Here is a 16,125-nt window from a genome sequence, read left to right on the forward strand (position 1 = left end):
AAAAGACCCTGATGATGGGAGGGATTGGGGGCAGGAGGAGAAGGGGACGACAGAGGATGAGATGGCTGGATGGTATCACCGACTCAATGGACATGAGTTTGGGTAAACTCTGGGAGTTGGTGATGGACAGGGAGGCCTGGCGTGCTGCAATTCATGGAGTCACAAAGAATTGGACACGACTGAGCGACTTAACTGAACTAAATATTGAAATGAGTTTTTAAAAGCTTAAGAAGAAAGTTATAGCATCTATTCATAAAATGAACAGATGACAACATGAAATGGGAGATTGATCTTTTGCATTGGTAGGTTCTCCATCAATATGTTTTTATACTTACAAAGAGTACTTAAATCTTACACCTTGAATTACAGTTGTTTATATATATGTTTTATCTTTCATACAGAAGGGTATCAATTCCTTGTAAGAATGAGCCATATCTTAGTCATATTCACATTCCATAAGTATAATAATTTGAAGGATATATATTTTCAATAAATTTATTCATTTAATATTTATTAGGCATTGTGCAACCCATAAAGGTACATGGACTACTAATACAGAGCAGATCCCTGCCTTCATGGGGCTAACTTTGTATTAAAAGCAGGAGAGAGAAATAGTCATAAAAACATGAAAATAATGATGATATAAAAAAAGGATTATGATGTTATGCGTGTTGAGAGGAAAATAGAAAAGGGTATATATATGATCAAGAGGAACAAGGTAGGGATCACTTTAGATTGTGTTAAAGTTATGGTTATGCAATAGTGGTCAAATAAGCCCCCCCAATAAGATGATATTTACACAGGTCACTGAACTTGGAGAATAAAATGCATAATTGTCATGGTGTCATGAACAAAGATGTTCCAGGTGTAGGGACTGGAAGTGCAAAAACTCAGTGGTGTGAAAGAAGTTGAAGCATTCTTAGGATAGAAATGAGTCTGTGTGGCTGGAGCTTCGTGAATGAGAGAGAGAATGGTGCCAGGTAGGTCAGAGCCAGAAAAATGTAGGACCATACAAGTTATCATTAGGAATTGGAAGTACACTATATGAACAATTACAGAAGGGTTGTGTATTTTACAAAGATTACGTTAGCTTAAATACACACTTTATATACTTTTATAAAGGTTACAATGAAATAAAGATGGACAAGATTTAAAACATGGACACTACTTTATCACAGGAGTTCATGAGAGGGAGAAATGTAATTTGGATCAAGAGAGGTAAAAATATAAGGACTATACACATTCAGAGTAGAATCTGCAGGACTCGATGATAGATTCCATTTAGGAGTGAACAACTGAAAGCCTCAAGGATAATTTTTTGTGTTTTCCCCAAGAAAATGAATGGATAAGAGTGGAGGACAAATAGATGGTAGACCAGAAAACCAAGGGTTCCATTTTTAGATATTTTAGGTTTTTGAAATGTAATTAGTCATCCAGCTGAAGGCAGACAGTGTTAGAGAGTAGAATTCAAGGGTGTGACACTCAGGAGAGAAATTTAGCACAGAGTTGGGCATCAGGCAGTGCTCAACATATAGACAATGTTTAAAATCGAGACTAAATGATCATCTACAAAGACAGTGTTAGGAAAGATGAGGAGAGGGAAGTGTAGAGAGTCTAGTTCTCTAAGGCACTACATCATTTTGGAGTACAAGAAGGAAAGAGAAGCCAGTAAATGAGACTGAAATAAGTAGCCAGAAAAGAGAATCAGAGTGCAGTGTCAGAAATGCAAAGTATGCTTGTTCATTGAATTTGATAATTCAGGCAAACACTAACACTGGATTATGATTCCAAGTAAATAGGCATCAAAGTTGAGAATCCTTGGATAGTCTCTTAGGCCTTCATGACACTCAGATTAACAGCCAAACATAGAGAAACTTTCCACCCCTAGTTGTCAGATACTAGAGGTAATTCATAATAATAATAATAATTAAAGTATTAAAAAATATATTAGCATCCAATTGTATATCTTAACTCCAAAGCAAATAAAATGTACTTTTGTTGCTCACCATGATATATATATTTTTATCAACAGATAAAAATATCATAGTATGTGAGGGGATGGTAGGACTTTTGATAACATGCTTATCTTATCCTAACAATAAAAATTCATTGTGTTATCTTTGCCAGGAGTTTGGGTGACACCTCGACACATTGTAGTCAATTCCACAACAGTGGAATTATTTTGGAGCCCGCCAGAAAAGCCCAATGGCCTCGTTTCTCAATATCAGTTGAGTCGTAATGGAAGCTTGATTTTCCTGGGGGGCAGTGAGGAGCACAACTTCACTGATAAAAACCTGGAGCCCAACAGCAGGTAAACTAAAAGAAAACTTTACCAGTCATACAAGTGAGAATTTTAGATTTTTCAGGATCAAGAACGAGTCCATCTCCAACTGAAACAATATTATATCAACTGGTTGATTAATCTCCTCATGTATTAGCTATTCCAGGGCTAATGAGATCTCTTAATCTATTTCAGATTGAAGACCCAAGCACTAGTTCATTAGACTAGTCCTCAGAGGATGTGAAATTCCTTTAAAATGTAAATAAATAATTAGTATTTTATTTGGCATGAGAACTTTTAAGCATATAAAATATACAAAGCTTTAAATTTTTTAAATTATCAAATGATCTTCAAAAACATGCATCCTTAAACAAGCAAGAAAAGAGATTTAAAGAGGTTTGTTTTATATCAACCACCTTTATTTCTGGTATAGTGTTTTCTCTACTTGTGATACTATGTATAGACATGGTTTAGGGGGAAAGTTCCACATATTTGCAATTCATTCCCATTCATTTCTCAGCAGAGATAAAATATATCTTGGATCAACAGATGTTTTATTGCAGGGAGTAGAGTTCAATTTAGTTTTATTGTAGAGAGTAGCAGATCAATTTAGAAACATCTTTCTCTAAACATACTTCCCTAAACCCTAAGCCATTAAAGATGGAGAAGATTCATTTGAATCCTCCACAGTCCACCAGCACACTCCAAGACTTTCCTGAAATGTTTAAGAAAAGCAATTAATTACTCAAGGGTTAAAAATAAAATGGGAAAAGAACCAAAACAGTGGAGAGAGCGTTGCCTGTGGAAGGAAAACTGTAAGCTCTATAGTAAAGTTTCTGAATAGGAAGCAGGAAATTTGCGGTTTGTCACAAATTTAGGACTGAGCAATAGATAGAAAACTCAACAATCAGTGTTTAGTTCCCTATGCATTGCTTTATCACAATTCTTTCTTTTTGAAATATAGATATGTTTATAAGTTAGAAGCCACAACTGGAGGTGGCAGCAGTCCAAGTGATGAGTACATTATACAGACACCTGTATTAACGCCAGAAGAAATCCAGCCTCCATATAACATCACAGTAATCGGGCCTTATTCCATATTTGTAGCTTGGACACCACCAGGTAAGATATAAAACTAGTGTGTGTGTATAAAACATTTTAGAGGAAATTAACTGGAGATAGGATGAAAATGTGAATTTAGTAAATCAGAAGGACACAATCTGTCTCTGGATAAGTATAAACACAGTAAACCAAACCATACTCACAAGTGTTTATATGCATAAGCATTTATATACATGCATATAGATAGATATAGGTGTAGGTGTGCAGATAAAGATATATAGATACCTAGATATATACATTTCTATCAAAGCAATACTTTCAAATACCAGCACCTAAAAATCTCTTCTTCTTCATACATATCCAAGGTAAGTCACATAGGTCTGAATTACCTTCAACATTCATTTCTACAGGGTCCCCCAGATTGAATCATTGGTGTTATAGTAGTGAATGGGAATTCGGAAAAAAATGGACCACTCCACCCATATACCTTGAGTTGTGACCAGTTGTGTTAGCTGAATTTTCCCTCTTTGAGCTCTGTAGCCTCCATCAAACCATTGACTTAATAGTGGGTTGCTTTTGTAGTTTAGTGCATTATTATTTGGACTATAATAACCATCCTTAGCCAAAATTCTGATTGCATTAACTCTGTGGGTTAAAGATTACAGTGAAATCTTAATTTGTCTTTTAACATGCAAGGTATATGTAAGTTTTGTTTCAGTAAAATTTAAAACTTATTTTTGTTGTATTAGGCACTTAGAAGATATGTGGTTTTATTTTGAACATCTAGTCTGAATATGAAATTGAAACATGAAATGAACACAAAACCCTGTTGTCCCCATCAGATTAAGTTTAGCCACATTTCTACATGGTACTGAAAATAATTGGTTAACAGTCATTTGGGCTATCAACAGATCTATTTTGTAAAATAATTAACAAAGACTTATTTTTCATTGAATTGAACATGATTCAGTCAAAACAGGTAATATAGTCATAAACATAACATAAAGGCCTAAATGTATAAAACTTAAATTCTCATGAACCAACATCCTTCTGCTGTTGGTTTTAAAAACAAAGTACAAACATAATCTAAGAACAAAGATAAAAGGGTCTTTTTTGAGTCAAATCCACAGACAAAAATCTCTCAAGACTTTCTAAGCAAAGAAAACCTAAGTTGCTTAATATATTTAGTTGTTAAATATAAATGATTCCTTTCACCTTTGTTTTAAAATGAATATGTAACATACTAAATTAAACAAATCAGGAGATAATCAATAGCACCAGAATGTGTCATCAAGTGCTGTAATCCTTATCTCAGTTTTAGAAGCATAGATATTCTTGAACTCTGCTTTTAATTTTAACAAAGGAAAACCCAAATCTCCTACTGTGAAAAATACATAAATTTAGGGACTTCCCTGGTGATCCAGTGGGTAAGACTCGATGCTCCCAGTGCCAGAGACCTGAGTTTGATCCCTGCGTGCTGTAAATAAGACCCAGGGCAGCCAAATAAATAATTTTTTTTTAATCTGCAAATTGACATGTTCTTTTATGGAATTGATTTCTCTCTTCATGGAAGAGCATGACTGTGTTACCTCCTTGTAGCATATTTCTCCATGGCATTTTTATGGTGTCATGATGTTTTTGCCCCACAAAGTAAAATGAGGCATCCAGAGCCAGCCCAAGGTCAGATTCAGCCTGTTGGCTGGAGACTTCCCAAATTCGGTCCAGGGTCTTCTACTACCCAGGTTCTCAAAGAACATAAAGGAAAGTTCAGGGTGATAAGTAAAGTTGATGGTTTCCTAGCCAAGCAACCAGGAATTTTCCATGGTGTATTAAATTCCTTGTCATGTTCACATTATGACATACCTAAATTTCCATTGCTAATCTTAAGACTTTACATTCAGTAAGGATTTGGAAACATCTTTCTTTTTTCTATTTAAAAATTTTTTTTTGGAGTATAGTTGATTTACAATGTTGTGTTAGTTTCTGCTATACAGCAAAATGAATCAGTTATACATATACATATATTCACTTTTTAAGATTCCTTCCCTATGTAGACCACTACAGAGTTTTGAGTAGAATTTCTTGTGCTATACATTAGGTCCTTATTACTTATCTATTTTATATACAGTAGTATGTATATGTCAGTCCCAGTCTCCCAACTTATCCCTCTCCTCCCTTTTCCCCTTGGTATCCATAAGTTTGTTTTCTACATCTGTGACTCTATTTCTGCTTTATAAATAAATTCATTTGTAGCATTTTTTTAGTCTCCACATATAAACAACTTCTTATGTTTGTACCATCTATTAGCTGACCTCAAATAAGTCAGTTTGTCTGAGTCTCAATTATCTCCATCTGTAAAATGGAGATAATTATAGCACCCACATGTAGGGTTATTATAATGATTAGATGAGATAATTTATATAGTTGACATATTATCTAGTCTGTATAATATTCTATTTGTGCAGACACTGTACTCAGTCTCTTGGTCACGTGAGACTCTTTGTGACCCCATGGACTGCAGCCCACCAGGCTCCTCAGTCCATGGAATTTTCCAGGCAAGGATATTCTATAGGTAGTGATAATTTTTGGACAATTAGTTTTACCTTTAATTATTTTTAAATTAATTTTGTTGAAGTAGAGTTGTTTACAATGTTACATTAGTTTCTATTGTACCAAAAAATGAATCAGCTATACATATACATACACCCTCTCTTTTTTGAATTTCCTTCCCATTTAGGCCACCACAGACAGTTGAGTAGAGTTTTCTGTGCTGTATAATAGGTTCTCATTAGTTATTTGTTTTATACACAGTAGGGACTATATGTCAATCCCAATTTCCCAATTCATAACATCCCTCTCCCTTTCCCCGCTTGGTATCCATGTTTGTTCTCTACATCTGTGTCTCTATTTTGCAAATAAGTTCATCTATACCATTTTTTATGGATTCCATATATAGGTGTGTTAATATATAATATTTGTTTTCTTCTTTCTGACTTACTTCATTCTGTATGACAGTGGCTAGGTCTATCCACGTCTCTACAAATTTTAAATATGTATTTGTCCCAAGATCTGTTAGATCCCAAGGCCCCCCAGTTTCAAAATGATAAAACTGTAGACTCCAAAACTGGGTTTGTAAATTTTGAGACGTCTTTCCTAGAATTTTGACATTTTTTTTTCTTTGCGTTCAGCATCATATTTCTATGTTTAATGTATAATGTTTCTACTTTAAAAAGGGATCATTGTGAAATAAAACACGAATTTTGCTTTTTTAATATCACCTTAACCCTTATCCACCTCAGGCTTTGTAGAAATCGTTCGTTGTAGCCCATCCTGAGGGATATTGTAGAAACGCTTTACATGCTAACTCTAACACTGTAACCAATGGTTAATAAATCTATAATATCCAGACCTGTCAATCTTTTAGTTTCAGATGCACAAAATCCATTACAGAAACCCTATATGTAAAGATTAAAATCTTAAATTAAACTTTTTTCCTGGTGCCTAGAAGGATTTTGGACTCAGTAAACAGGCAGATGATTTTGACTTGTGTATAATCTACAGTTGATTTTATTGGAAAGTACCTCATGCTGTGTTTTGATTTAGATAATAAAAACATTTTTCCATTCCTGAAGAGTCACAAATATATATTTTAAACAGGAAGAAAACAAACTTGTTATAACTGGAGGTTGTTTATTTGCTGGCAATCAAGAGCTTTCTATGTATTCATCATAGGATCCTGGCATTACAAAGTGATTACATCATACACAGAGCTGGGAAATGGACAGTCCATGCCTGTAGTTCCCCAACCTGAGTGAACATTGGAAGCACCTGGAAAGCTTGTGCAAAGATAAGCTCTCAAGCCCAAGTTTATCAATAAAAATATCCTGGATGGAATTAAATGCCCTAGGTCAGTGGTCCCCAGTCTTTTTGGCACCAGGGACTAGTTTCACAGAAGATTGTTTTTCCATGGACCCAGGGGGCAGGGGATGGTTCTGGAGTGACTCAAGCACATTACATGTATTACATTTTGTGGGCGTGCATGCTAAGTTGCTTCAGTCATGTCCAGCTCTTTGCAACTGCATGGACTGTAGCCTGCCAGCCTCCTCTGTCGGTGAGATTCTCCAGGCAAGAATACTGGAGTGAGTTGCCATGCCCTCATCCAGGGGATTTTTCCGACCCAGGAATTGAACCCATGTCTCTTAGTTCTCTTGCATTGGCAGGCAGGTTTTTTAACCACTGGCACCATCTCAAAGCACATTGTGTACTTTATTTCTTATCTAATGCCACTGCTAATCTGACAAGATGTGCCAGTCTGCAGCCTAGAGGTTGGAGACCCCTGCGTAGGTCACTGTGATGTGCTCCAAGTGTAGTAACCATGGATCACCTACATCAGGCAAAAGTGATCACTTACAATAAAACTCTGAAAATGTGAATTAGACCAGTTTCCTTTGAATGTCCAAAGCCAAATTAATGGTTAACTTAACTGATTTTTTCACATACTTTTTTGGGTCAGTAAACATGGAGTAACCTTACATAGGTAAGTTGCTGGGAGGAAAAAGTCTCTGTGGTTGCCTGGCAACAAAAAATGGCTTTGGCAATTAAGTGGGCTCTCAGTTTACATGTTATTATTTCAATGATATGTATAAATTGTATTATTATGCTATCTATAAATAGTATTATTATTATAAGCCCTATTATTAATAGTAAAAGGGTACAGCCCAGAAAATATATGAGAATATTCAAAGGAAGAGAAATTGTGGTAATGATGGCAAGTATTATACATATTCATTAACATTATATGTTTATATTTGCCATTTGTTAAATTCCTAGTTTATGCCAAACACTTTGATAAGCACTTTCCCTGCCTTACTATGATTCTCGTGCGAACCTTGGAAAACAAGTAATATCATCATTCCCTGGAGAAGGAAATGGCAACCCACTCCAGTATTTTTGCCTGGAAAGTCCCGTGGACAGAGGGGCCTGGCAGGCTAGAGTCTGTGGGTTCGCAAAAGAGTCAGATACAACTTAGTGACTAAACAACAACAAGAGACATTCTCTTACTTCCCAGATACATCCTGGTTCATTTTATCTCATATATTACTTGATGAACGTTAGTAGTAAGGTTATCAAAGCCCTCCAAACTCTAGAAGATTAAGATTTCCACTTTTCTGTATACCATTTGTATCTTCAAGTTAGATGACATGCAAACAACATATCCTTATAAAATATTTGCTGAATTAATAATGAAAAAATGGTGAGAAAACCTAAAATTTATCATTCAGAGAAATATAAATAAATTTTAGATTTTCTGCCATTTAAAATTATTCAGACACTTGTTTTCCTATAGAAATCTATGTTCAGTGGGCACTGTCTCTGTGCTGGCCATTCTTACTTGAATCTACAGGTAGCATAAACAGGATTAGTTTATTCCTAAACATTTATTCTCACCTTTTACCTGCTCTGAACCTTGGGTCAGAACTTAAACATTTATATTAAAGATGAAAAAGGATATATGTTACCTTAATGGTTGAAAAAGTATAGAAAACGAAGTAGAAAATACTTTATGGGACACAAATGATTTACCAAGATTAAAAATTGAGATAAGCATCCCTACCATTTCAGAATCCAAACATTCAAAATTATTTAAACTCTGAAGGTAATAATGGGACTTTCTAATTTATCAAGGTGATGACTCTATTTTGAACTATCCTAGCCCTTAATCATCTTTTAATTAACAATGTCATTGGATCCAACATCCGCTTTTTCTCACTAAAGATAATGAGTTATTTAGGCTTGATGCATAATATTGAAATACTGGTGCCTTTCCTTTCACATTTATCTCTTAGTCCATTACCTCTGTTGCCAGTTCTTCTACTGAGAAATCATTTAAATTAATATTGCTTAGGAATATAAATGATTTTTATTAATCAAGTTTTAATTAAGGGATAGCTATTGGCCTCTCTGTAGACATTAAACATCTTGGTGTCCAGTGAACTCATCAATGCAGTGTATTATATCAGATACTGTCCATTTAAAGTCAAATTGGCAAAAGACTTTTTAAAGTATTCATGTCACATTAATCGGGATAATTCAACACTGGCAGCTGTTTCAAGCTTCTTATGTGTGCCATAGACAAGTGGCACGTAGTGCTGAGTTTCAGAAAAAAGGTAAAATCATTGCAATAATTTGTAGTTTATTTTGTGTATTAATTTACCTATCTTTTTTCAGTTTTACTGAGTATAATTAACAAATGGTAATATATTTAAAGTGTATGATGTTATCATTTGATATAAGTGTACATTGTGGAATTATTTCTACCATTAATTTAATTAACACATTCATTATCTCATATATTCTCTCATTTTTCCTTTCCTTTTTTTTTTTTTTTTCACTTGGTGAGAACACAAGTTCTATTCTTTTAGCAAATTTCAGTTGCGTAATACAGTTTAGTTCAGTCACTCAGTCGTGTCCTACTCTTTGCAACCCCATGGACTGCAACACTCCAGGCCTGCTTGTCCATCACCAACTCTCAGACTTTATTCCAACTCATGTCCATTGAGTCAGGGATGCCATCCAACCATCTCATCCTCTGTCATCTCCCTCTCCTCCTGCCTTCAATCTTTCCCAGCATCAGGGTCTTTTCAAATAAATCAGCTCTTCGCATCAGGTGGCCAAAGTATTAGACTTTCAGCTTCAACATCAGTTCTTCCAATGAATATTCAGGACTGATTTCCTTTAGGATGGACTGGTTCAACCTCCTTGCAGTCCAAGGGACTCTCAAGAGTCTTCTCCAACACCACAATTCAAAAGCATCAATTCTTCAGCGCTCAGCTTTATTTATAGTCCCAACTCTCACATCCATACATGACTACTGGAAAAACCACAGCCTTGACTAGACGGACCTTTGTTGGCAAAGTAATGTCTCTGCTTTTTAATATGCTGTTTAGGTTGGTCATAACTTCCAAGGAGCAAGCGCCTTTTAATTTCATAGCAGCAATCACCATCTTCAGTGATTTTGGAGCCCATGAAAATAAACTCTGTCACTGTTTCCCCATCTATTTGCCATGAAGTGATGGGACCAGATGCCATGATCTTAGTTTTCTGAATGTTGAGCTTTAAGCCAACGTTTTCACTCTCCTCTTTCACTTTCATCAAGAGGCTCTTTAGTTCTTCTTCACACTCTGCCGTAAGGGTGGTGTCATCTGCATATCTGCACAATACAGTATTATCATCTATATAGTCACCATGTTTTACAGTCAGTCCTCAGACCTTATTCATCTTATAACTGAAAGTATGCAAAATTTACTAACTTCGCCTTATTTCACCCATCCTCTCAACCCTTGGCAACCACCATTTAGTCTGTTTCTATGGGTTCAGCTTTCTTTAAAAATGAGTCCATGTATAAGTGATACTATTCAGTATTTGTCTTTCTCCATCTGGCTATATCTCTTGATATCCTCCAGTTTCATCCAGGTTGTAGCAAACAGCAGGCTTTCCTTTTTTAAGATTGAACAGTATTCCGATCTTAAATCTGTTCCATTGTGTGTATATCATATTTTCTTAATCTGTTCATCCATTAATGGACATTTAGGTTGTTTTTATACCTTGGCTATCATGAATAATGCTGCGGTGAACACAGCAGTGCAGTTGTCTCTTTGAGATAATGATCTCATTTACTTTGACTATATACCCAGAAGTCGAATTGCCAGATCACGTAGTAGTTCTGCTTTTAATTTTTTTTTTGAGGAACCTCCGTGCTGTTTTCCATAGTGGCTGTATCAGTTTACATTCCCAACCACAGTGTACAGGTTTCCATTTTCTCTACATCCTTACCAGCGTTTGTGATCCCCTATCTTTTTCGATAACAGAGATCCTAACAGGTGTGAAATGATATCTCATGTGGTTTTGATTTGCATTTACCCACTGATTATTGATAGTGAGCACCTTTACATGTACTTATTGACTATTTGTATATCTTCCCTGGAAAAATGTCTTTTCAGGTCCTTTGTCCATTTTTTAATTGGGTTATAAATTTTTACTATTGGATTGTATGGGTTCCTCGTATACTTTGGATATGTAATCCCTCGTTAGATATGTGGTTTGCAAATATTTGCTCTTATTCCATAGGTTGTCGTTTCATTCTATTACTGGTTTCCTTTGCTATGCAGAAGCTCCTTAGTTTGATGTAGTCCCATCTGTTTATTTTTGCTTTCATTGCCTTTGCTTTTGATGTTTAGTAAATTTATCTTACCTTTTTGAGTTCTAATGTGTGCTTGGCATTTTCGAAGAGATTAACACATATCTCATTTAATGTTCATTACAACTTGTGGTACACCCAACATTCTCCCTTTGTTGCTAATGAGAAAAGTTAATTTCGGTGCTGAAAGCTTTTCTCTAGGTGATTCATCACATAGGTGTCAGAGCCAACTAGCAATAAATTTCACTCCAGATTCTTTGAGCAACACACTATTCCATATTTTTACACTATTTTTCTACCTAAACAGTATGTAAAGCAAATTATTTTCTTCTGCATTCTACCACGATCCAGTTCAAAACTGAAAAAACTATTGCCATAGATACAGCAAGCATATATGAAGACAAAGTGGTTCAGGGGCAGTTCATCCAGTAACCCAGTAGGATCATTTTATTTGCAGCTTAAAATTTCACAGGATGTAATTCATTTACATTTGAGTAGATTGATTCATCTATTCATTTCAACAAATGTGAAGATGTTTACTAAGCCCCTTTCTGGGGGGTGCCAGGCATGATTCTAGCCATTTTGAGTTTAAAAAAAGAAGCAGTGAGATATTGTCCCTCTTGTCAAAAACTCTACCATCTAGTTGAACAGAAAAGGTATAAAATTATACAAACTATGTAAAATTTCCATACAGTTGGTATGGATGTGTGTTTAAGAGGGTCTACTTTCACTTCCATGGCCCCCAAAGGAAATTACCAACATACCCACATCTCTACAAAGGAGACATGCCGCTAATTTGTTAAAAGAATTATGTTAAGCACAGCCTGTGGTTTGAAGCAAATGCGGCTATCAAACCAATAGTTTCCCTATTAAAATTGTTCTTGCTCCAGCTCCTAAAAAAAGATTTTAAAAAAGGATTATTTGATTGACTTGTCCATTGTAAAGTATGCACCTGCTGTGAAATGAAGCCACAGAGGAAAAAAAAAAAGTTGAATAATTTAACTTTTTTATTTGTAAAGATAATCAGGGTTTTTCTGATTACATCTTAACTTCATAAATGTTAAATAACCTATCAGCATCTAGTTGTTGTAAATTATGAAAAGGAGCCTTGCGAGGAATATTAACCAACGAAATCTTTGTTCTTTAGTGAACAAGAAAATGTGTTATGGCAGCTTGTCATCGTGCGACTGGTAACTTTGACACCAAATAACAAAACTGCCATTTGCACTTAGGGTAAATTGGTTCACATGAGTTTCCGCTGCTCCTCTTGCTCTGACATAAATTTATGAACTCAGGAACTAACCAAGCCGTGTGGCTTGCCACCTGACTTTAACAAATAATGACCATTTCATTTCATTTAGTCGTCAGAATACCAGGGGGCTAGGTCATTTCAGACTCATTGCAGATGGTCTAGGGTTTACAGGAACACAGGAGGCTTTCACGTCACTGTCCTGTAAACTATGACAGTGGAGGGGGCCCTCTTTGCTAAATAAGTGCATGTCAGTGCTTGACATGTTCACAGCTTCAAGGAGCATTTTCTGTTTCAACACCTTACAGGTGTATGTAAAGGACATTTATTTTTGATTAACCAGGACGTGAAAAATGCATTTTCTGGATACACGCTTTGACCAGCCATGATCAAGATTATGTCTGTATTTAAAATGTGGTGTAAGTACAGTTTTGTTCCCTGACCTCCTAGGAGTCCTGTCTTTTAGGAGAAGATATTGGAAGCAGACCAGAAGGTACCAACTACAGACATATAATAAGGTGAAACCTCAGACGAATTGAACAAAAGACCACTCTAAATTACTGCTAAGAATAAAGACTAGGATTTCTTCGCAGGCTGCAACTTTTACATATCCAAGTATACGTAAAAAATAAAACTAGATAACCAACTTTTGTTATAACAATAATTACTATATTCAATATAACATTGATTTGTAATTGGAATAAGTGCTTTATATAAAAGATGGGTTCAGCAGTGTTTTTGGGCACATGGAAACAGTGTCATAGTTCTGGGGTAATTTTTTCCTATTTTGCTCAATTTCATTTTGTTTTATAGAGATGTCTGTCATTTACTCAGCACTTTCTGTGTTGTAGTAATGAACTAAAATGTTTTCAATACATTTTTAACTAATCCTTTCATCTCTATATGAGGTGGCTATTAGTGTCATTATTTTACAGATGAAGAGACTGGTATCTGCAGAGGATGGAGAATTTACCAGGGAATAAGCAAAGTAGAAGAGGGATTTGATCTGACTCCATCCTGTAGTTTATCTAGTTCATCAAGAATTATAGTATATTTTCCAAAATGTGTTTGTCAGACTTTTCCACAAGATCCATCCTAGGATAAGAGAAGACAGAATAAACATGTAATCTGAGGAGGTTTAAAAAAACCTGAAGCAGTCACCATAACCTTGTAAATTATTTTAAGGTCTTGCTTTTTATCTTAAAATTTCATGCAAATTTGATGTTGAATTCCAATGTGTTTGTCTACATCCAAAAAACAATGTATTGTGGAATTTATCATTCAGGGGTACATTTTCTACCCTTTTCTTCTATTGATAATCTCTTTAGCTAAATCATAATATGCTATTATATTTCTAGATGTTAAGTCAATCTGAAGAGAGCCAACCCCAATAACAGCTCAATGTCCAGGCAGTTCTTCCTCTCTTCATTTTGTCATAAATATGTGTGCACAAACAGCTACCTTTTCCCCCACTGCCTTACAAACTACGTTAGGGCAACAACAAGGAGAAATCCCCAAATCTGAGGCAGGATGCTGTGACCTCCCAAGACCTTCTGGAGGGATATTTCCATAACCATATCTTCTGCTGAAGGTCAAATTGCAAACTGAGACGGTCCCTGACTCGCTCGTCAATCTCTTTTACTACTTGGAGCAGTAATCCCCAAAGATCGTCTTTAGTAGAGAAAAAGAAAACCCTGATTAGATTGCTCTTTTATTTTACCTCTAATACAGTTCTTAAGTTTTTCTCATCCGTTAGTGAACTTAGAGCCTCCAATGCTCCCTGTAATCAACTCACTTCATCCAACTCTCTAACTTTGTTTTAATTATAGCAGTCTTACTGGGAGAAGGAAAAGCGTTCCCAATTTTGTCTTGCAGTTAAGAATGAGGCCTTGAAGAATATCTTCTAAATGAGCTCATTACATGTACTCACAATTCCATTAAAGAGAAAATGAATTTACTTAAATTTTCTAGGTATTAATCTTTGCTGTGATATCTGGAAAAAAAAAAAAATAATGTAGAATTTTCTGTTACTTGAGACTGAGCAGAGGCATCATGGTTCCAGTCTGTTTTTCATCCCGTGTCTGGGGAAGATTACACATGATGAATCATTTTAAAGCAATAGTAAGTGACAAAAATTAAATGATGTTTGTACCACAAATAGTATTTATACATGTTCAACACACTGGTTTTGCCCACATGAACTTTTTCTGCTGGTATACAATTAGTTCACTCTGAAGTGACTATATATTCAAAACAATTTAGTAAAGTTCTCATCACTCACTTGCACATACAATTTTCTAATTTTGTGCATTTTAGGGAGAAATATCCATACTCATGTTTGTGAACAGAAATAGTGGGGTTCTGCTGGTTTTCCCTAGTGTTAAGGGAGAGGGGAGTTATGTGTTTCACAAATTCTACAAGTCAAAACTAGTTGGGGAAAGAGGGACACGGTTGTCCTTGTCTCCAAAAATACTTTGACAAAAGTCCACAAATGTCCAGGGTATATGTATCCCAGTTGGGGAAATCTGCTCTTCAGAACTTTTCATCTTCACCTATAATTTTGTTCCATCAGTGGTAATTCTGACTCCTCCTTCACTTTTGCCCCTGTATCTCATCTGTCTCCAAGACTTGTTCTGCCTGTCTATGTGTTCTCTCAAAATTATCCTTTCACTTTTTCCTCTGATTGTCCTTATCCAAGTCTTTTATCAAGAGACAGCATGAATATAGAGAGAGAAGCTTTGGTCTCAAATGGGCCTGAGTTCAAGTTTTGCTGCCTCTATTAATCTATGTGATATCTGTAACAAGTTTCTCCTATGAGCCCGAGTTTTCTTATTTTAAAAAAATAGTAGTAATATTTATCTTACAATATTGTCTTCTGGTTTCATTCATTCATTCAATCAACATTTGAGCTACCGATCTGTACTCAAATCTAAGCATTGGAACTACCTTGAAGAGGAGAACATAGTCCCCAGTTGTATGAAGTTGACATTCTAGTGATATTAAAGAAGATAATATATGATGCCTGACATAAGACAGGAATGCAGTGAGATGCTGTTTTTGTTTGTGTTGTTTCTACAACTGTGCCATAACTTTCAAATTGATAGCTCTTCCTCCTGGTCCACGTGTTTTCTATCCATCATTGACTTGCCAGCAGTGCTATCTTCCTCCACTGTAAGTTAGATCATGGTGACACCTGCAGAGTCTTGTGTTGCTGATTGCATATAAAACCAAAACTTCTGGAAGAAATAAAAGATAAAATAGAGTGGCTCACTTGAATTTGAGAGTGGAGGAAGCAGGGTCTACTTTTAAGAGTCTTACTCTAAGGCTTCTGGTATA

At 35.6% G+C, this 16,125-nt stretch overlaps 1 protein-coding gene across 1 annotated transcript in view; it reads left to right on the forward strand.

Moving 5' to 3' along the window:
- Nucleotides 1-958: 958 nt before the first annotated feature.
- The window catches only part of LOC147356928 (usherin-like), a 32,367-nt gene continuing 17,200 nt past the window's right edge, over nucleotides 959-16,125 (forward strand). The window contains exons 1-3 of the mRNA XM_086342934.1: nucleotides 959-980; nucleotides 2,128-2,311; nucleotides 3,246-3,403. Coding sequence (XP_086199060.1) covers nucleotides 959-980; nucleotides 2,128-2,311; nucleotides 3,246-3,403 — 364 coding nt within the window. The remainder of the gene's footprint in view (nucleotides 981-2,127; nucleotides 2,312-3,245; nucleotides 3,404-16,125) is intronic.

This window comes from Bos grunniens, chromosome 16 (genome assembly GCF_055505025.1).
Source record: "Bos grunniens cultivar Pamir isolate PY7600 chromosome 16, Bosgru_T2T1.0, whole genome shotgun sequence".
NCBI classification, from domain to species: Eukaryota; Metazoa; Chordata; class Mammalia; order Artiodactyla; family Bovidae; genus Bos; species Bos grunniens.